This window comes from Sminthopsis crassicaudata, chromosome 3, assembly GCF_048593235.1.
Source record: "Sminthopsis crassicaudata isolate SCR6 chromosome 3, ASM4859323v1, whole genome shotgun sequence".
Lineage (NCBI taxonomy): Eukaryota > Metazoa > Chordata > Mammalia > Dasyuromorphia > Dasyuridae > Sminthopsis > Sminthopsis crassicaudata.
Genome location: NC_133619.1, coordinates 248115802 through 248137503, shown reverse-complemented (window position 1 = coordinate 248137503; position 21702 = coordinate 248115802). Strand labels below are relative to the sequence as shown.

Sequence of the window (21702 nt, the reverse complement as noted above, 5' to 3'; positions counted from 1 at the left end):
GAGAAGAGACACAGAGACAGAAACAACCACAGAGACACAGAGAGAAATAGACAGAAAATGAGACAGACAGAAATTGAGAAAGAGGGAGACAAATCTCTTGTTTTTAACTATAATATAATTAACCTTGATCTGATCAGAGATATAAGATTTTCTTCTCTTTGTAGGAAGGCTTGTGGAAATTTGTAAAGATTGTACCCTTTTGTTAGGAGATGTCCTTTCCAACTTTTCTCTTGTTTTTCCTGGGTAATTTCCATTTTTCCAATCAACTCCATTCTTTATAATGCAGTAATGCAGGCATCTGTTCCCAGGTTAAACAAATTCTTTAGTGTTTTGGCTTGATTCTGCCAAATGGAATCACACAAACTCTCAGATTCACTGTGGCCAGAACTTTTTTTTTTATTTCTTTTGAAATTGGATATGGGAAGAGAGAGTTGACACATATACTCTGATTATATGGGTCAGAGGATTCGAGTTACCTTTCACTTGGTACCATAAAGGCTTCACCTTTAGTTGATAAGCAAAATATAGGGCTTGAAAAATTCTTAAAAAGTCTTTGTGAGCTTAATTAAACTATGTTAAAGGCTGGTATTTACCTTGACTGGGGGGAACCACTCACTCCACATTCCATCTATATATTGTAAGGAGTACTCCAAAATATATCAAGGACAATGAGTGCTTTTGAGAGTAGAAAAAGGTTTACTAGTAATGTTGAAATAATTGAGATTGTGTATCATGAGACACCTTTTCTTAACTCCACAGGAACCACTTGCCAAATGTACAGGCTCCTTTGCTGAAGAAACTTGTGTATGAAACCTAATAGAAGATTGAAGACCATTAATTCTTTGTTCTGTGAGCCCTTTGCTTCTCAATTTAAAAAAGGAAAAGTAGTCCCAAACTCTACCTTAGAAAATGATTGGAAATCTGCGGAAAAGACTTGTTTGGAGTGAAACCGAATATCATAAGGAATTAGACAGTTGGTATTTCTGTTTGTCCTAATAATAATGTTATATTGCCACTAAACTTTGGTTGTATGTGTGGGAAAGGCAAGATATTAACAGAATATAGGAATTTATTTGGTGTTAAACATTTATATGTAGCATCCAACTTGCACACATGAGTGAAATCAGGTTAGTTGGGTCTCTAGAGGGTGATGTCTTTCACATGGACAACAAAATATGGACATTAACATAAAACTTATAAGTTTTTGCCTTTCTCCTAAGCAATCTCCAAAGGGAATATAAGGAGGCATTTAATTGCTGAACTCTGAGTCAAAATATCAGGAAAAATCCAGTATGACTTAAAAAAATAACTGGAGCATTGGTAAATAACTCAAAGTTAGAGCTATAATTAAATTGAGCATAAAAAGGGTTTTCTGAAATATGTAGGTTATTGACAATATGAACTCTTTCAGGGGCATTGAAACTGAGGTTAGCACTTGATTAGCAAGAATAATAAATTAATAATTTTTGTTGTTATTCAGTTTTTTTTCAGTCATGTCCAACTTTTTGTGACTCCTTTTGAAGGTTTCTTGGGAAGGATACTGGAATGATTTGCCATTTTCTTCTCCAAGTCCTTTTACAGATGAGAAAACAGGATTAAGTGTTTTGTCTAGGATCACACAGCTAGTATATTTCTGAGGCCATATATGGAATCAGAAAGATAAATCTTCCTGACTCATTGAAGCACCTAGCTATTCCAATTATTTTTAATTAATTGTAATTAAGAATTGGGTAGAAAGAATGGAATAATTAGATAGAAAGCCATAGGTTAATTCCTTTCTTATTCAGTATCATTTTGTTTCCTATCTTCCCTTTAGCAATTCTTCTCTAGGCTGCTATCTCAGAGTTTTTTCTTCCCCCAATTGAATTTATCTTAAAAAGTTAATTTTCAGGATGTTTCACTGACACTTGTTGTATCAGAACTACTAAGTATATATAACTCCATTTAGAGTTCATGCGACAGGATCATGTTTTATTTAGTATTTGTTGTTATTGAGTGGTTTCAGTTATGTCCAACTCTTTGTGACTCCATTTGGGATTTCTTGACAAAGATAAAGGAGAAGTATGTCATTTCTTTCTCCAGCTCATTTAACAGATGAGAAACTGTGGCAGCAGGATTAAATGACTTGTGCAGGGTAACACAATAAATGCCTGAGACTAGATTTGAACTGGGAAAGATGAGTTCCAGCTTTAGTGCTCTATCCATTGTGCCATATTCTTCCCTATTTTAAGTATTACAGCATGTAATAAATGAGGTCCTTCTAGTACTTTCAATCATGCAACCTCTTTGACTGGGGTCCAACATAAACCTATTAGACCATATTTCTGTATTTTGTTATGTTAAGAAAGAGTTAGTCAATAAGCAATTATTAAGTTACTACTATTTGCCAGGCATTGATATAAATACTAGGGATACAAAACCCTCAAGTCTTATGGGGGGAAACAAGATTTATACACTTTAAATTAGAAATAATCAACAGAGAGAAGGTATTAGATTTAAAGGGGGAAATAGGAAAGGCTTTCTATAGAAATTAGGATTTCATCTGGAATTTGAAGGAAGCCGAGATGAGGAGGGAGAGAACATTGCAGACATGGTGGACAACTAGTGAAAGTACCCATGGCCAGGAGATGGAGTGTCTTATTTAAAGATCAGCTAGGAGACCCACATCACCTATGACAGGGGTATAAGATATAAGGAAACTGGAAACAGGAAGGGACTAGTTAAGAAGGGATTTGAACACCAATGGAGGGTTTTACATTTGATCCTACAGTTGATAGGGAACCACTGGAGTTAACTGAATTTGGGGATGACACGATCAAATCTGTACTTTAGGAAGAATACTCTGACAGATTAAATGGGGCAGCTAAGTGACACAGTGGATAGAGTACCTGGCCTGGAGTCAGGAAAACTCAAAATTCTGAGTGCAAATCCAACCTCAGATACTTGCTAGCTGTGTGACACTTAACCCTGTTTGCCTCAGTTTCCTCATCTGCAAAAAGAACTGGAGAAGGAAATGGCAAACCATTCCAATATCTTTACCAAGAAAACTCCAAATGGGGTCATGATAGAAGGACTGAAAAGTATCAGTCTTTTTTTTTTTACATTTTCCTATAGAAGCTTTATTAACATCACAGCAAGGATACTTAAAAAGCCCAGAATTTGGACAGAAGGCATTGATTTCTTTACCAAACAGATAGCCATGATTTCTGAGAGCAACACAGTTTCAGAATATGGACTAATTTACATACATGAACACATATATATATGTATGTGTATATATATGTGCATGTATGTAAAATTATTCTATACATCTATTCACTTCTATGGATGTAGATAGCATCTTTGTTCATTTGTCCTTTAATTTGTGTATTTATAATAATCAAAATAACTTAGTTATTCAAAATCATTTTAAAAACAAAATTGCTGTTACAAAATGTTTTCTTGGTTTATTCACTTCGCTTTTCACCATTTCATACATGACTTTCCATGCCTTTCTAAAATCATTGCACTCATTGTTTTTTATAGAATAGTATTATTCCATCACAACCATACACTTCAACTTGCACAGCTATTCCTCATTATATGGGGATCCCTGCAATTTTTAGTTCTTTATCACCACAAAAAGAACTGCTATAAATATCTCATTCAAACTCAAAGTTATAAGTACTATTTATGAATTTACCTCCATCTTGTTTTTATTTACTATTTTCTTTTTTAAACTTCTCTTTTTATCCTGTCTTGATTCCACCACCATTTCTTCCACTCCCCATACCACTCAACTCTCCAAGAATCCTCTATAGCCTCCCCCTAACCTTTCCAGTCAAAATTTTCACACTTCTCCAAAAGTCCTTCCCCATCTTCTCCCTCCATCCTTCCAAATCCCAATCTAGGGACCCCTCTAAAAGTCCCCCCAATATCCTATCTCCCAATTTTCTCACCTCTGTATGTTCAGAAGACTTCCACATCCTTCTATATATACACATTTTCTTTTCTATTCTTATCAAAAATAAGGTTCCAACATTACCAGCCCTCCACCCTCATCTGTTTTCTCTGTATTAGTTTTTCCTTTATATATGTACACATACACACACACACACACACACACACACACACACACACACACACACACACACACACACATATATATAGATGAGGCAATTGGGGTTAAATGATTTGCCCAGGGTCATATAGCTAGGAAGTGTTAAGTGACTGAGGTCAGATTTGAACTCAAAAATGAGTCTTCCTGACTTCAGAGCTGATGCTCTATCCATTGTACCAACTAGCTGTCTCTCATGCCATATTTTTTTATAATTATACTTTTTTTCCTTTTCTTATCCTATTTTTGTTTTTTAGAATCACTCCATCATACACAACTCAGTACCAATCGTTCTTTCAAACTACCTTAGTAATGATGACAGTTTAAGAATATTGATACCATTTTCATACACAAACACACACACACACACACACACACACACACACACACACACACACACACACACATATATGCAATCTGACCTTAGTGAGTCTCTTATAATTGATTTTTAATGTTTTCCTTATATTTCTTTTGGATCTTTTATACTGAATTTCCCATTGAGTTCTTTTTTATTACAAATATGTGAAAGTTTTTCAATTCATCAAATATTCATTTTTTCTAATCAGCATTATACTCAATTTTATTGGATAAGTTATTCTTAGATGCAATCACAGCTCTTCTGCTCTTCAAAATATAATGTTCTAAGATCTGTGGTCTTTTAGAGTAGAAGATGCTAGGATTTGTGAAATCCTTGATTTATTTTCTAAATCATTTGTTTTTCTAATGCAATATTTCAGATGCTCTATTTTTTTGAGTTTTATTATTTCTTGGTGTCTTATAATATCATTTGATTCCTTTTGTCCAATTCAAGTTTTTAAGGAGTTATTTTTCTTCCTTAAGATTTTAGATTTCTTTTTCCAACTGGTTAATTTTCTTTTTATAATTTATTGTATTGATTTTATTTTTTTCCTATTTTTTTCTTGATTTTTCTTAATTAAGTTTTTTGAATTCCTACTTAAAATTTCCAAAAATTATTTTTGTATTTGTGACCATGTGATATTACTTTTTGGGGTGGGAGTGGCTTTTTCTTTCTTTTCTTTTCTTTTTTTTAACTTCACTATTTTTCTCTGATTATAAACTCAGGTGATCTTTTTACTATTTATGGTCAGATTCTTTTTCCTTTGCTTACTCATTTTTATTTTTAGCTATTAATGGGTTTTAATTCCAAGTTGCAGGTAACGTTGCCCTGGGCTTCATGTTCTTCTTACTGTTATTTTTAAAAATTCAGGGGCTCAACCTCAGGAAATTTTCTTCTCCAGCCATGTATGAGGTGTGACTATTTTGGGAAGTTTAAGATATATTTGACAAGTTGAGTGGGGTTACATAGTGAGAGACAGATAAAGGGATAAAAAGATGGACAAGGGAGGATTTTCATAACTCAATTTAGTAAAAAGAACACTAAACTTGGAAACAGAACACCTGGTTTCAAGTCTGGATTCTTCCACTAATTAGCTGTGTGATCCTAGGTAAGTCAATTAGCTTCTCTAAGACAAGTTTCCTCATGCACAAAATAAGACACTATCTTACCTTTGTACTACATAGAGTTGCTGTGGAAGTCAAATAAGAGAATGTGTTAATTGTTCTGTGTACTGTAAAATGCCCTTATAAGTATGAGCTATGAATTTTAAAATTGTGTTTTGGTCTACTTTACAGTGGTTTCCTGTGACCTAAACAATGAATCAGAGTTGGGCAGGTTATTATCATCTTCCAATTATAAAAGGCCACCATCAAATAACGTGGCACCAAGCAAGAATCAGGGACACCTGGAAAGGCATAATCTCATTTCATGCAAGGAATGGCTTCGAATTCATGGACTCAAAACCAAAAAATTGACTCTGTCCCAGATTTTATCTCAGATTGGATTTCCACATCAGGAAGGTATAGTATCTGTAAATCTCTCATGGCTGGCAGACCAACCATCTTGTTGTAGGTCAACTTTTGTTCAGTACATTGTTGGACCCTTTAACTAGACAAAAACCCCATCAATTTCTTGTAATTCCAGAATTTTAGGACATGGTTAGCTTTAGTTCTTTTTCTATCACAGTTTAGTGTAGTGGGTTTGGTTTTATTCTAAATGGATTGGTTAAAACACTGATTGGGGTTTGTTCTCAGGCTTTAAATGGTGCCATTGTTTTCCTTAAAGAAATCTTTTTTTATTCTATTTTTTAAAATTAATTTTATAATTATAAAAATTTTTGACAGTACATATGCATGAGTAATTTTTTAAATAACATTATCCCTTGTATTCATTTTTCCAAATTTTCCCTTCTCTCCCTTTGCTCTCTCCCCTAGATAACAGGCAATCCCATACATGTTAAATGTGTTACAGTATATCCTAGATACAATATATGTGTGTAAATCCAATTTTCTTGTTGGATGTTAAGAATTGGATTCCAAAGGTATAAGTAACCTAGGTAGATAGACAGTCGTGCTAACAGTTTACATTCAATTCCCAGTGTTCCTTCTCTGGGTGTAGCTGTTTCTGTCCATCATTGATCGACTGGAAGTGAGTTGGATCTTCTCTATGTTGAAGATATCCACTTCCATTAGAATATATCTTCATACAGTATTGTTGTTGAAGTGTATAGTGATCTTCTGGTTCTGCTCATTTCACTCAGCATCAGTTCATGTAAGTCTCTCCAAACCTCTCTATATTCATCCTGCTGGTCATTTCTTACAGAGCAATAATATTCCATAACCTTCATATACCACAACTTATCCAACCATGCATTCATTCATTTTCCAGTTTCTAGCCACTACAAAAAGAGCTGCCACAAACATTTTGGCACATACAGGTCCCTTTCCCATCTTTAGTATTTCTTTGGGATATAAGCCCAGTAGTAGCACTGCTGGGTCAAAGGATATGCACAGTTTGATAACTTTTGGGGCATGGTTCCAAATTGTTCTCCAGAATGGTTGGATTCTTTCACAACTCCACCAACAGTGTATCAGTGTCCCAGTTTTCCCACATCCCCTCCAACATTCATCATTACTTGTTCCTGTCATCTTAGCCAATCTGACAGGTGTGTAGTGGTATTTCAGAGTTGTCTTAATTTGCATTTCTCTGATCAGTAGTGATTTGGAACACTCTTTCATGTGAGTGGTTATAGTTTCAATTTCATCATCTGAAAATTGTCTGTTCATATCCTTTGACCATTTATCAATTGGAGAATGGTTTGATTTCTTATAAATTAGGGTCAGTTCTCTATATATTTTGGAAATGAGGCCTTTATCAGAACCTTTAACTGTAAAAATATTTTCCCAATTTGTTACTTCCCTTCTAATCTTGTTTGCATTAATTTCGTTTGTACAAAAGCTTTTTAATTTGATGTAATCAAAATCTTCTATTTTGTAATCATTAATAATCTCTAGTTCTCCTCTGGTCATACATTCCTTCCTCCTCCACAGGTCTGAGAGGTAGACTATCCTCTGTTCCTTTAATCTATTTATCATCTCATTCATTATGCCTAAATCATGGGCCCATTTTGATCTTATCTTGGTATATGGTGTTAAGTGTGGGTCCATATCTAATTTCTGCTATTCTAATTTCCAGTTTTCCCAACAGTTTTTTTTTTTCAAATAATGAATTCTTATCCCAAATGTTGGTATCTTTGGGTTTGTCAAACACTAGATTGCTGTAGTTGTACCCTATTTTGTCCTGTGTACCTAATCTGTTCCACTGATTGACTGCTCTATTTCTTAACCAATACCAAATGGTTTTGGTGACTGCTGTCCTTAAAGAAATTTTGTAGAAAACAAAGCTCTTCCTTTTCTTTCAGCCTGATGGTGTCTTATCATTTTGTTCAGTTTTATAATTGTCTTGGTCCCAAATCTAGCCAGATTCTGAAACTTGTCAATCTCAAATTTAGACCAAGTTAAGGAGAAGGACCAGGTAAAATAAGAAGGTACCTGGAACCAGTCAAAGGACCTTAAAACTGTGGAAAATGCATTAGGTGAGTGCTTTGTTGGACCAATTAATCAGCCTTGGTCTTGTCCAATCTTGCATATTTCAAAACTAGAGAGTGCAGGATACATTAGAGTTTAGTGATAGAAAGTATTTTTTTAAATTTCTGGGAGGGTGTGAAATAATTGGAAAACTAGTCTTTTTCAGAGACTCTGATTTTTTTTTCTCTTTTCTTTGATCAGAAAGTCTTATCTGTGAGTTGACCATCTGAAAGACATAAGCTATGTCTTACAGTTCATCTTATATCCTCAGACAGTTCCTCACACCATATAGTTATAAGCTCAAGAGTGACTTGGTGAATGAATGAATTCTTGAATCATAGTCTACCATAGTTACAATCCTAGGGAGGTTTTTGGATTTGAAGATTACAGAGGAGTATCTTGTTTTAAACTCTGCTCCAAAAAACTTAAATTACACAGGAAAGGTAATTTTTCAGAAATGATTATTTCAGGTCTTGGGAAAGAATAAGTACAGAAATATCAATTGAATTAAAAAAAGTAGTCACCACTCTCACAAAGCTACTGCTTGCTACAAGTGTATCCAGGAGCTACTTCTAGTATATTTAAAGCAGAGATTCTTTTTTTATTATTAAATTTTTTTATTCATTTTTCCAAATTATCCCCTCCCTCCCTCCACTCCCTCCCCCCGATGGCAGGTAATCCCATACATTTTACATGAGTTACAATATAACCTAGATAAAATATATGTGTGTAAATACCATTTTCTTGTTGCACATTAATTATTAGCTTCCGAAGGTATAAGTAACCTGGGTACATAGACAGTAGTGCTAACAATTTACATTCGCTTCCCAGTGTTCCTTCTCTGGGTAAGATAATATTTCTTTTTTTTTTTTTTTTTTTTAATTTTTTTTTATTATATATATATATATATTTTATAATATTATCCCTTGTATTCATTTTTCCAAATTACCCCCCCTCCCTTATTCCCTCCCCCCGACGACAGACAATACCATACCAGAGATTCTTTTTTTAAAATTAATTTTATAATTATAACATTTTTGACAGTAGATATGCATAGGTAATTTTTTTTACAACATTATCCTTTTTAAGCAATAGATCAAAATATATAGACATACAAAGGAAATCAAAGGTTAGTATAAATAGATGAAACTTTTCTTCTTATCTAAGTTCATGGATTCCCTGAACCCTATCTATGAACCTCTTGATGGTTTGTGGAGCCCAGATTAAGATTCTCTGTTTTGATGATATTTTCATGTTGGAGGAAATCTCAGGCGTGATGAAGGGTAAAGTCTGTTAAGTCTGGTAGAAATCTGCATAGATGAGGTTAGAAAGGAGGACATTTTAGAGGAGGCGACTCCTAAACAGGGATTTGAAATAAACAGTCCAGATCAGGTACATTCTGTATCATTTTAGTTAGAAGTGACCATGAATACACAACAACAACAAGATTATGTGATGATCAATTGTGATGGACTTGGCTCTTTTCAACAATGCAGTAATTCAAAGTAATTCCAATAGATTTGTGTTAGAGAGAACCATTCGCATCCAGAGAGAGGACTATGGAATCTGAGTGTGGATCATAGCATTTTTATTGTTGTTTTTTCTTTCTCATTTATAACCCCTGCTCCTTTGATCTGATTTTTCTTGTGTAGCATGAAATATATTTAGAAATATTGCACATGTTTATATTGGATTGCTTGCTGGCTAGAGGAGGTGGGAAGTAGGAGGGAGGGAGGGAGAAAAATTTGGAATAAAATGTTTTGCAAGGATGAATGTTGAAAACTGCCTTGGTTTTGAAAGCTATTATAAATTTTAAAAAGTGATCATGGAAGATCCTCTAACCAAGACACTTAATGTGAGGAATGAGGAAACAAGCTAAAAAAACTTTAGTGGTTTGTCCATAGTTATATAACGAATAACAGACAAATGTGATTTTTTTGTGGGGGAGGCAGTTAGGAGTTAAATTACTTGCCTAGGATCATATAGCTAATAAGTGACTTAGATTAGATTTAAACATGGGATCTCCTGATTCTAAGGCAGGTGATTTATCCACTGTGCCACCTAGCTGCCCCCAGATGTCAGATTTCATCCTGGGTCCTTTGAATAGGTCTATCTCTATTTCCACTATGCCACAATTCTAATTCTATTTATTTCTGGTAGAAGAGGATTTTGTATGTGTTTTAATAACTCATCGCTGCTAATATTCAAGTTTGGAAGATATCTTATCCATTAAATACCCCATTTGCAGAGTCCAATCTTCTTTTAAATTCAATTTTGTTATAGTTAGAAAGAACCATTTCCATTTTAACTCATGATTAGCTTGAAAAAAATGATAATCCATTTCTTGATAAGGGAGTAGAATCATTTCAGGAAAGCAAACAAACATGGAAAGAACTATTATGACCTGATATAAAGTGAAGTGAGAAGAACTGAGAGGGTCACTCACTGTGCATAGCAATAGTTATGTAATAAAGATCAATTGTGAAAGACTTGGCTACTCTGATCAATACAATGATCCAAGACAAATTCAAATGACTCATGATGGAAAAAATGCTATCTACCTCTAGAGAGAGAACTGATGAATGCAAATTGAAGTATAATTTTCTTACTCTATATTTTTTTTTGTCTTTTTGGTGATAGTACCAATATGGAAATATATTTTTCATGATTTCACTGGTATAAATAATTGATATCATCTTGCCTTTTCAGTGGGAGAGAAAAGGATGAGAGGAATGGAGAAAATTTGTAACTCAAAATTTAAAACAAAAAGAATATTAAAACTAAATAATTTTTAAAAGGAAGAAAAAGAGTGGGAAATGACCATAAATGGACAACCAAAATACTGCACTTGTATCCACAAAATATTAAAAAGAATCAGAGAATTAAAGGAAAAAAGGGAAAAACATTGACCCATTTCTGGCTTTTTCTTCTCTCAATTCTGGGAATATGATATCAAAAATTAGAAGGGAGGAAATGATTCCACAACTCCTGGGTCAGAATAGGGTTTAGAGAAACAGTAAGAATGAGCTCTGGGCTAGGAGTTAGGAGACCTAGATTTTAATATGGCTTCTGTCACCAACTAGTCAAATAAACTTTGATGGGTTATTACTCCTTGGAGAGTCTGTTTTTTTAACTAAAAAATGAGTTGGATTTAAAAATAAAATTAATTGGGAGTTAAAGTTTCCATAAAGCCCTAAGACTCTTATTTTTCCTCTTTTAAGTACTAGTAATTCTTGGTATGTTTAAGGCTTTTGTATAGTTCCTACCTCCCCCCCCCCTTAATATTTGTAACAGTCTCAAACTGAAAAAAAAAAAAAAACAAAACCAAAAACTGCCTTTGATAGATTAAAAAAAATTATTAAAGCTTTTTATTTTTCAAAAGATATGCATGGATAATTTTTCAACATTAACCCTTGCAAAACCTTGTGTTCCAGTTTTCCCCCTTTCTCCTTACCCCCTCCCCTAGATAGCAAGCAATCCAATATATGTTAAACATGGTAATACATATATATATATGCATATACATATATATGCACATATATGTATATACATATATATGTTAAATCCAATATAGACATATTTATACAATTACTTTGCTGCACAAGAAAAATCAAATAGAAAAGGAAAAAAAAGAGAAAGAAAATGAAATGCAAGCAAATAGCAACAAAAAGAGTGAGAATGCTATGTTGTGATCCACACTCAGTCCCGATAGTTTTCTCTCTGGATGTAGATGGTTCTCTTCATCACAAGACTATTGTAATTGACCTGAATCATCTCATTGTTGAAGAGAGCAATGTCTGTCAGAATTGATTACTGTATAATCTTTTTGTTGCTGTGTACAATGATGATCTGGTTCTGCTCATTTCACGTAGTATCAGTTCATGTACATCTCTCCAGACCTCTCTGAAATCATCCTACTGATTGTTTTTTATAAAACAATAATATTGATGGATTTATTTTCTTGAAATGTGTAAGTATATTTAAAAAAAAAAAAAGCAAAATAGTTTAAAGCTCTACATAGGTCTACATGGGCCTGTGAGGACTTTATTAGAATTGAAGCTTAATATTAATTTTAAAATAACTTTTAAAAACCTTCTCAGAATAAATGCTTGACACTTTTGGTGGTACGTTTTACAGATGAGGAAAGTATGCCTCAGAATGGTTAAGTGAGTTGCCCAGGCTCACATTGCTAGTAAGATGGAATTTGAATCAAGTCTTCCTTCCTCCAAGTCTAGCCCTCCATGCTATTGTTCCCTAAGGTATAATATATATATTTGAGATTAAATTTTTTTTGGTACTGAAAACCAGGCCCAAATTTGACTAACTCTTCCAAGTTAAATATAATTTCTGATTATCCATTGAAGCTTGTGCTTTAATCAGCCCAAGAAAAAGCACTAGGGGGAAGGAAATAAGCATTTATAAAATACCTACTATGTGCCAAGCCCTTTAAATAAGTATTATCTCATTTGAGCTTCAAAACAACTTTGAGGAGTTGCTGTAATTATCCTACTTACATAGTTGAGAAAATTGAGTCAAACATAGTTTGTGACTTAAGTGAGTTGGTATTGTTTATCCTACCTTCTCAAAGAGGACCATGATATATCAGAGAGGTGATGCTGTGACATGCAAATGACATGAATTTAAGTAAGGGAGGGCTGTGCAAGGTCACCTGTTTCACTTTCCCTCCCAGAGCTATCTGGGTCCAGTGGTTGGGTATAGATTAGGAGAACTGGGGATGGCTCAGGATGCATTGGGAGACCTGGGTCTTTTTAAGCTAAGGTCTTTAACAGGTTTCAGTTTGATTGAAGCAATACCCAATCAATGATTAATGCTATATAAAAAAATGAAGCAGAAAAAGTGGGGTGTATGGGGTATTCAAGAGAACTAGGGCTTATGTTTGGAGGACTTGTTGAGACTTTTTTAGGGCTGCTTATCCACCTTGGGTGTCCACCTGTTTTATTCAAGAAACAGCATGCACAATGGCCACATCTGGATAAACACTCTCTCAGATGGGCTTAACCAGGCTGAGGGTAACCAACATACCTCAGACTTGCTAGTAAGTTAGGAGCATGTCTGCTCAAATATGTGAAGATTTTTTTTCCTGGAGGAATGGATGGATGAGAACAGCTGCTGTTCCAACAGACATTAAGATAGCTGAAGCAGGCAATGTGGAGTGCCGAGAGCTTGCTCAGACATCAGAGGTCATCCACTGCATTCTGGATCATTGGCAGCCATCCTGACTTTTGTCCTTTCAGTGGATGATGACTTTGGAGGACAGAGTGACTCTGGAGATTGATCATCTGCAAAACATAAGGCTTAGATTAACTTCTCTCTAACTTTAGAATTCTAAAATTCTAAATCAAGTGATTAGCTATGTTTAACGTTCACATACACAGAAAAATTACAGGTTCAAAAATGGTTATGTTTGTATATACCCTTGAATTGTATTATTATTATTATTATTATTTAGGACAAAATATAAGGCATTAACATATTGGGGTTGTCTAAACTATGACAAAGAAAAAAATTAGAAGAAAAAATAATTCATCCCAATTTGTATTTTTCCTTAAAAATGCAGATTATGTATCTTCAATAGGGAGAACTGTGGCTTCCCGATATGCAAATGGTCTATTTCGTCAATTCTGTAAAGCAGAAGATGGCACAGTTTACAGGGTAAATGAGCTTATTGATATGTATTGTCTTTCATTAAGAGATGATGAGGTTTGGGGAATGGGATATTGAGACAGGATCCAGGTAAACAAGTACAAACGGCAAACAAGTTTTATCAAAGAATTTTTTGTCTCAAAACATTGATTCATAATGTATTTTTATTTCATTTATCACATAAAGATTGTTATTTAGTCATTTTAGTTATGTTTGACTCTCTGTGATCCTATTTGGATTTTCTTGGCAAAGATACTTAAGGGTTTGTCATTTCCTTCTCCAACTCATTTTACAGATGAGGAAACTGAGGCAAATAGATTTAAATAACTTGCCTAGGGTCAGACAGCTAGAAAGTATCTGAGGCAGGATTCAGACTTGATGCTTTGCTGATTCTACATCCTGTGCTTTTTATACAACACCATTCTTCCTCTCATTCAGTGGGTAACTTCATCAGTATTCCCACAGCAAGGGAGGATCAAAGCATTTTGAGTAAGTAGTACATCTTTGGGGCATTTTTGATCAGTCTTGTCCAATTCTTCGTTATCCCATTTGGAGCTTTCTTGGCAAAGATACTCAGATTTTTTTTTACATTTTTTACAGCTTATTTTACAGAAAAATAAACAGAGACAAATGGAGTTAAATAACTTTCCCAGGGTAACACAGCCAGTAAATATCTGAGGTCACTTTTAAACTTAGGTCTTAGGCTTCCAGGCTCATCTCCCTATCCAATGCAACATATAAAAATGAGAAAGAAAACAAAATGCAAGCAAACAACAACAAAAAGAGTGAAAATATTATGTTGTGGTCCTCACTCCATCCCCACAGTTCTCTCTCTAGGTGCAGAAGGCGCTCTCCATCACAAGATCATTATACCCTTTGACTCTTGAGGTACAATTGAGAGAGAGTTCCAGGAGCGTAATCACAGAAGCTGCATTTGAATTTGTTTTGCCATTTACTACCTGTGTGACTTTGGAAAATATGTAATCCTTAAGGTCTCCTTATTTGTAACATAAAGCACCTGGATTAGAACTTTGAGGAGCCTTCCCCATCTAAGTCTGTGATTGCACTTTCTACTGACCACATTGCTTCTCTTTGTCCCTAGCAAAAAATAATAAAATAATTATTGAGGTATTAAAATATCTTTTAAGGTAGGTACTTGATATGTGGCATAATTCCATTTCCTAAGCTACTGCACAATTGTATTTGATCAAAGTTATGTCCATAATAATGGTCTTTATGCTCACATCTATAGATGTTTGCCAACAATATACTATAGTGCAGAGTCTTGGATTTGCAGATGGAAAAGTTGTTTGAATTCTATTTATTTATTACATGTGTAACCCTAGGCAAGATGTTCTACCTTGCCAGGCCTCAGTTTCTCCAACTATAAAAAAGGAGGAAATGGATAAAATGTCTTTTAAGTTCCCTTTTAGCTCTAAATGCTATGATTCAATAAAATTACATTTTACTCAACAGTCATTTGTTAAGTTTAGGGTAAGGCAATATGCTAGGCTAGCATATTATTGGTAAGAGTACCATATTGGGAGGAAAAAAATACTGAACTTTATCCCTCCATAAAGGTATCAATTTCCTTGTTTGTAAGATGAAAGGGCTGAATAATAGGACTTCAAAGGTCCATTCCAACTTTTAAGTATGTGACTATGATTTCTACATGACAAATCAATTCCTACAGACTCTTAATACTTTGTTGACTTAAATATTTGCTATGAAAAATGGAAACATTTTGGGATTATATAAGATTTTCTAGTGCATTATTTGCCCAAATCCCAGCTCTTACACTGTATTCTTTCATTTTTCTAAACTCAGTTGACTGATTTGTAAGATTTACCTCTATTGTGAACTTTTATAATCCTTCAAGTGATATATATATATATACATATATATATATATATATAAAAATTTTTTTCTTATTTATTGTTTGACTTAGGTGATTTCATAGATAGAGGTAATGGGATGATAACTCCTGGTCTAATAAGATGATTACTAAGATAACCCCAAGATTCCAGAATTTATCTTGATGGTAGTATTTCTTTGTGCTTTTATTTAAAGCTGATAGCAAAAACTGAGACGATCTATCCATTTCTAAAGCATTTAAATGATGCTGTGGAGTGCTTCAAAGAGAGGATGACTTGGTTGACCAGTGGAAGCCGGCAAATTTTTGGTGTAATCTTGGACAAATGTATCACCATAGTGCTAGATTTTGGTTCTCTGACTGAAGAGGAATTTAGCCTTTGCAAAGATGCTCTCATAATGGTCATTGAAGAGCAGGTGGCTCATTTGACCAGATTTAACCTCATACGGTAAGTTGATTCCATTTTCACTAATAATTATCTGAAGAAAGAATTTACACATGCATTTTAGTGAAGAGGCCAAAGTTAATAATAAAAACAACAACAATAATAATTGCTTGCTAAATTAAACTGAATTGAAGCTATGGGACAACTAAAAGGCTATGGGAGAGATGCATGGTGAGTGAATAGTCTGCCAACTGATAGTTAATGGAAAACTATACTGAAAAATCAATATGAAAGATGTATAAGGTAAAAAGAAATATGACCAAAGAAGAACATGGGCTGATCACACAGGAAGAGTAAAAGATAGCAAATATGGAGCTATCATATTCTATTGGGACCCACACCTACCAAGAGATAGAGAAGAAAGTCCTCAATATATTGAGTGGACCTCTGTGAAAAATTGATGGTGAAACATGGACAAAAGTTGCATGAATGATTGGATGGGTACAATCAGCACTACTGGAAGAGAGTTACCTCCAGTGATGAGCTATTACCTAAGGACAAAGTAGGGTCACAAAACCTCAGAGTTTAAAGGAATCTTCTCACTTTCCCTTTTCTCACCCATCTCTTCTTTTTTGTCTCTTCATCGACTCCTTCCCATTCCTATACCTCCAAAGTCAAGTTTCCTCCATGGTAAAAAACAAAGCAAAATAAAAACAAAAAGAATTTTTTTTCTGAAATCTTCTAATACATCCAGCTACACCCACTTTTATTTTATTAACTGACAAATTTCTTGAAAAATTAGCATGAGCTAATATATGCCTTTAGTGGACTCTTTTGAAGTCAATTTGAAACTACAGCCACTAAACTATATATACCCTTTGACCTAATAGTATCTCCAGTAGCCATATTATCCAAAAACATCAAAGACAGAGGGAAATCATCTACGTGTACAAAAATAAGTATAGCAATACTTTGTATTATATAAAAGAACTAGAAATCCACTGATTAGGGAAATGGCCAAACAATTTGTGTTATAGGTATATAATGTAATAACATTGTCCCACAAAAACTGAAGAAATGAAGATTTCAGAGAAACCTTGAGTTTTCTGAACTGATGCAGAGTAAAATGAATAGAATCAAAACGGCAGTTATGACTAACATTACTCTAAGTGAAAAATTGAGTTGATTATATTTAAAATTGTGAATGTAAAATACTGCAAGTTAATTGTCATTTTCTTTCTTTATGGGTTCTGTTATTGCCTAGCCCAAACTCAAAAGATTACAGCATTTGTGTTCCAAGTCCTTTGTTTTTCTATAGCACTATTGAAATATTGTATTCACATGAAAGTTACTTCTCAGATATTTAACTCTTTATACAACTTGTGGAAGACTTTGAAATTACATATCTTGTGGTGCTTTGGGATCTGGTCTTAAAATGTCTCTCATGGTTAGAATTTACTGCTTTAAATTGCATCATCCAAAGACTAATAAAAATATAGTCCTCAAAAATACTAACACATTTTTTGGTCATTTCTTTTATTTTTTATATAGCTTATTATTTACAAGATATATGCATGAGTAGCATTGACAACTGCCAAACTTTTTGTTCCAATTTTCCTCCTCCTTCCCCCCATCCCCTCCCCCAGATGACAGGTAGACCAATACATGTTAAATATGTTAAAGTATATGTTAAATACAATATGACATTTTGTTTTTAACAAAATAGACATTAGAAACAAATGTTCAAATACCCTTCCCCTTCCACACCCAACCACCCACATAATGAATACCTTCCCAGAAAACAATTCAGCACAAACAATTGGGTAATTGCAACTGATGATATGTCATTTTCTATTCTTATAGTTTGCCAACTGCATGTACATTATCCATTGTTCTTAACTGGAATAAACTGTATAATGTTCTTTTTGATTCTGCTTTCTTCATCTTAGATTATTTCATATAAATCTTGCTGTTTCTAAAATTTGTTTAATCATTGATTGATTTATGCCACTATATTATTCCATTACATTCATTTAATGTAATTAGTATAACCATTCACTAATCATGGGGCACTTAGTTTGTATCTACATTTCTTTTATTACGAATATTACTCCTGTGAGTATTATAGTATTTTATGGATCTTTTCCTGTCATTAAAATGTTATCTTATATTGATAATTATTTTATTTTATGGCTTCAGCCAATTATTTAGTAAACATTTATTAAAGGGCTATTATGTGCCTTCGAATGGTGCAAAGCTTTAAAGGTGGATTTTTTTATTAGTCACAACATTATAGTTATCTCCTTCCTTCCTTCCTTCCTTCCTTCCTTCCTTCCTTCCTTCCTTCCTTCCTTCCTTCCTTCCTTCCTTCCTTCCTTCCTTCCTTCCTTCCTTCCTTCCTTCCTTCCTTCCTTCCTTCCTTCCTTCCTTTCTCCCTGAAAAAGGGATAAAATATGGTGAAAGCAATTTGTGCTGTATTTTTTAGTATCCTGCTAATCCAAAGAATGATCCACATAGCTGCTGGAATGATTGCTAAACTTCCCTCCATTGTGATTTTTTTCCCCCAGAGCTGCTCAGACAATGAACAAGTGGCAGTGTGAATCTGTCTTTGCCAGTGAGGATTACATAAACTCAGCTATTAAGTGGATTAAGAAACTGGAGTGCAAGTCTCCTGTGACTCCTAATAGTGCTATCAATGCTTTTCATGAAGCTAAAAAAGATGATTCAGTAAGTGTGTATACATGGCAAACTAATCATGGAACGGGAGGAGTTTTTCTTTAGCCTGGTACCTTTTATCTGGGATCTCCATGTCTCTGCAAACTGTCTAAGATCTCCATCTTCTTGACATGCAAGTGAGTTGGATTTAAATGAGGGAGGGTTGTGCAAGGTCACCTGCCTCAGTTTCCTCCCCTCCCCCCCAGCCATTGGGTCCTGTGGTCAGATAAGGATCAGAATGACTGGAGATGTCCCTGGATGCAATGGGAGACCTTGATCATTTTAAGCTAAGGTCTTCAACAGGTCTTAATTTGTCTGAGGTCACACCTATTCAGTGAATAATGCTGAGTAGCTATTGAGGCAAAGAATCACCTAACCCCTTACTGCTATTCCAATGGATAATGAAGTGTGAAGACCCCCCCTCTGTATCTACTCCCTCTCCAGCTTTTACTTATAAATTGAATCTCCTAGGGAACTGTCTAATGTGATTTGTATAGCTCTTGGACAAAATCACTTTGACCTTTATAAACTTTTCTTTACTTATTTGTAAAATGGACATAGAACATTTACTGCATATCTTAAAAGGTTATTGTGGGGAAATTGCTTTAGTAAACTTTAAGGCACCATATAAATGTGTTATTATTATTAATACATATTTTAAAACAGTAAATTAAGTTTTCTAAATAAAGAGTAACTTTACTATCATATATTTCTGACATAGGAGCTAGAGGCAAACTATGATAATTTCATAAGAATGCATAAAGGAGAGAAGGGGAAAACTCCAGTAATGACAAATTTAAAGGGAATAGGTGATTAAATTTGCCTTGAAAAATTATCCAAGAGATTACATGATACTTCTAAGTGTGAATTTTTCCATGGAGAATGTTCCTGTCTATCTCGAATATAAGCATGGTTCCCAAGAAAGATCAAATGGGTACCACTGAAGTATAAATTTCCTTGATTTAATTGGAATTAAAATAAGAGTTGTATGAAGGAATAAGGGAATCCTTAAAAAATTTGTGCCTTTTTTTTTTTTTTTTTTTTTTTCATCTAAGAGATCACATTTCCTTGATCTTTTCCCTCCTCATTCCAATCTTGGGAAAATCTTAAAAAATTGCTAATGTAGGTAAAAATGTCATTTGCATATATAAAGTTTATTTGTGTCTGGATTTTTAAAAACAATTTTTATATCTTTAATTTTTATATCATTTATATTTTAAATGTATACCTTTTTCATTTCCCTCCCAGAATTAAAACATAAAGGATGAGGAAGAAGAATGCATAGGGAGAAGGAGAAAGGAAGATGTAGAATAGGATAAATCATCTGACAGCCTGAAAGAGATATTTAACAGTAGAAGTGAAAACGGGGGAAGCGCATGAACCTTACTGTCACCAGAACTGGTTCAAAGAGGGAATAATATGCACAACTTAGTTGAATTTAGAAATCTATCTTACCATACAGAAAAAAGTAGAAAAGGAAGATGATAAGAGAAGGGTGGAGTGGGGTAGTTGATAGAAGAGAGAGTAATTTGAGGGACGTAAAGTCATAAGCAAAACACTTTTGAGAATGGATAGGGTAAAAGAAGAGAGAAAGTATCACCATCATATTTTTCCCATTTATCCTACTTTCCCAGGGTCACACAGCTAGGAAGTGCTAAGTGTCTGAGGTCAGATTTGAACTCAGGTCCTCCTGACTTCAGGGCTGGTGCTCTATTCACTATACCAACTAATGGTCTCACTAGTAAATGTCTTAAGACAGGGTTTGAATTCAGGTCTTTCTCAAGTTCAGGTTTAAACTTGAAGTTCAACTCTCTATCCACTGGCCTACCTCCTTACTTAGCACGGAAGGATGGTAAAGTCTAGAGCAATTTTTTTTCTTTTTCTTTTTTAACTTTAATAATATTTTATTTTTCTTAATTACATGTCAAAAGAATTTTTAAATTATTTTCTAAAAATTTGACTTCCAAATTCCCTTGTAATTCCCTATCTCTGAGACAGTAAGCAATTTGAATGTCATATATATGCAGTCATGTAAAATATATTTCCTTATTAGTCATATTGTGAAAGAAGGCACAAACAAACAAAACCACCAGAAAAATAAAGAGAATTCAGTGTCGTCTCCAGGTCTTAGATAAAATGTCCAAATTTAGTTCTATGAATTCAGACATAATATAGGGGTATAACACAAATTCCTACAACATAATGGTACAAAACTCCCTTTTTCCCCTTGTAACTTTATCTGTGTGATTTCAGACTAGTAGGAGAATTGATTAAGGTCATCATCATCACAGTAAAACCATTTGATAGAGCAATACCACTATCTGCTTCCCAGAAAAAGCACTATCTACTCTGGAGAAAAAGGAAAATAACCTATTTTTTTTACATTATTTATGGCAATTCTCTGGTGGCAAAAAATGGAAATTGAGAAGATGCTTGTCAATTGTGATATATGATTGTGATGAAATACTATGCTATAAGAAATAATTGGTGTTTGATTATAGAACAACATGAAAAGACTTGCATGAAATAATGAAGAATGAAGTGAGCAGAGCCAAGAGATCATTGTACATAGAAATAGCAATATTGTTCAAAAAACAACTGTGAATGATTAAATTATTTTGAGTATAATATTCAAAACAATTGTAAAAGACTTGTGAAGGAAAATGCTATCTACTTCCACAGAAAGAACGATAAATAGAAGTATTTATAATATGATTTTATATACACACACATTTATTTAATACACGTATCTGTATCTTAAGGTGACCTCTAGGGTGGGAGGGGGAGGAAGGCAGTGTTCATCAAAGAACAAAAGAAAACTCAGAAGAACAGAAAAGCAGGGTAGTTTTTTGTAAAAAGTGAAATGGAGATTCATGGTTTCATGATGAATCCTCTTTTTGTATTGTGCTGTGTACATGACATTTAAAAAAAAAATTTGGTCATTTTGAATTTAAGTTAAAAATAGATTTTTAAAAAAGGCGATGCAAAGGATACCATCAGCTCTGTTACCAATGTTAATGAATT

At 34.0% G+C, this 21702-nt stretch overlaps 1 protein-coding gene across 3 annotated transcripts in view; it reads left to right on the top strand.

Moving 5' to 3' along the window:
• Positions 1 to 21702, top strand: part of VWA3B (von Willebrand factor A domain containing 3B) — a 200918-nt gene that overhangs the window by 5635 nt on the left and 173581 nt on the right. For 2 of the 3 annotated variants that reach the window (XM_074300331.1, XM_074300336.1), the window contains exons 2-6: positions 760 to 973; positions 5750 to 5974; positions 13620 to 13714; positions 15776 to 16026; positions 18531 to 18690. In XM_074300331.1, coding sequence (XP_074156432.1) covers positions 910 to 973; positions 5750 to 5974; positions 13620 to 13714; positions 15776 to 16026; positions 18531 to 18690 — 795 coding nt within the window. In that variant the 5' untranslated portion in view covers positions 760 to 909. Of the gene's footprint in view, positions 1 to 759; positions 978 to 5749; positions 5975 to 13619; positions 13715 to 15775; positions 16027 to 18530; positions 18691 to 21702 lie in introns of all 3 variants that reach the window. The other variant, XM_074300333.1, reaches the window with a different exon arrangement.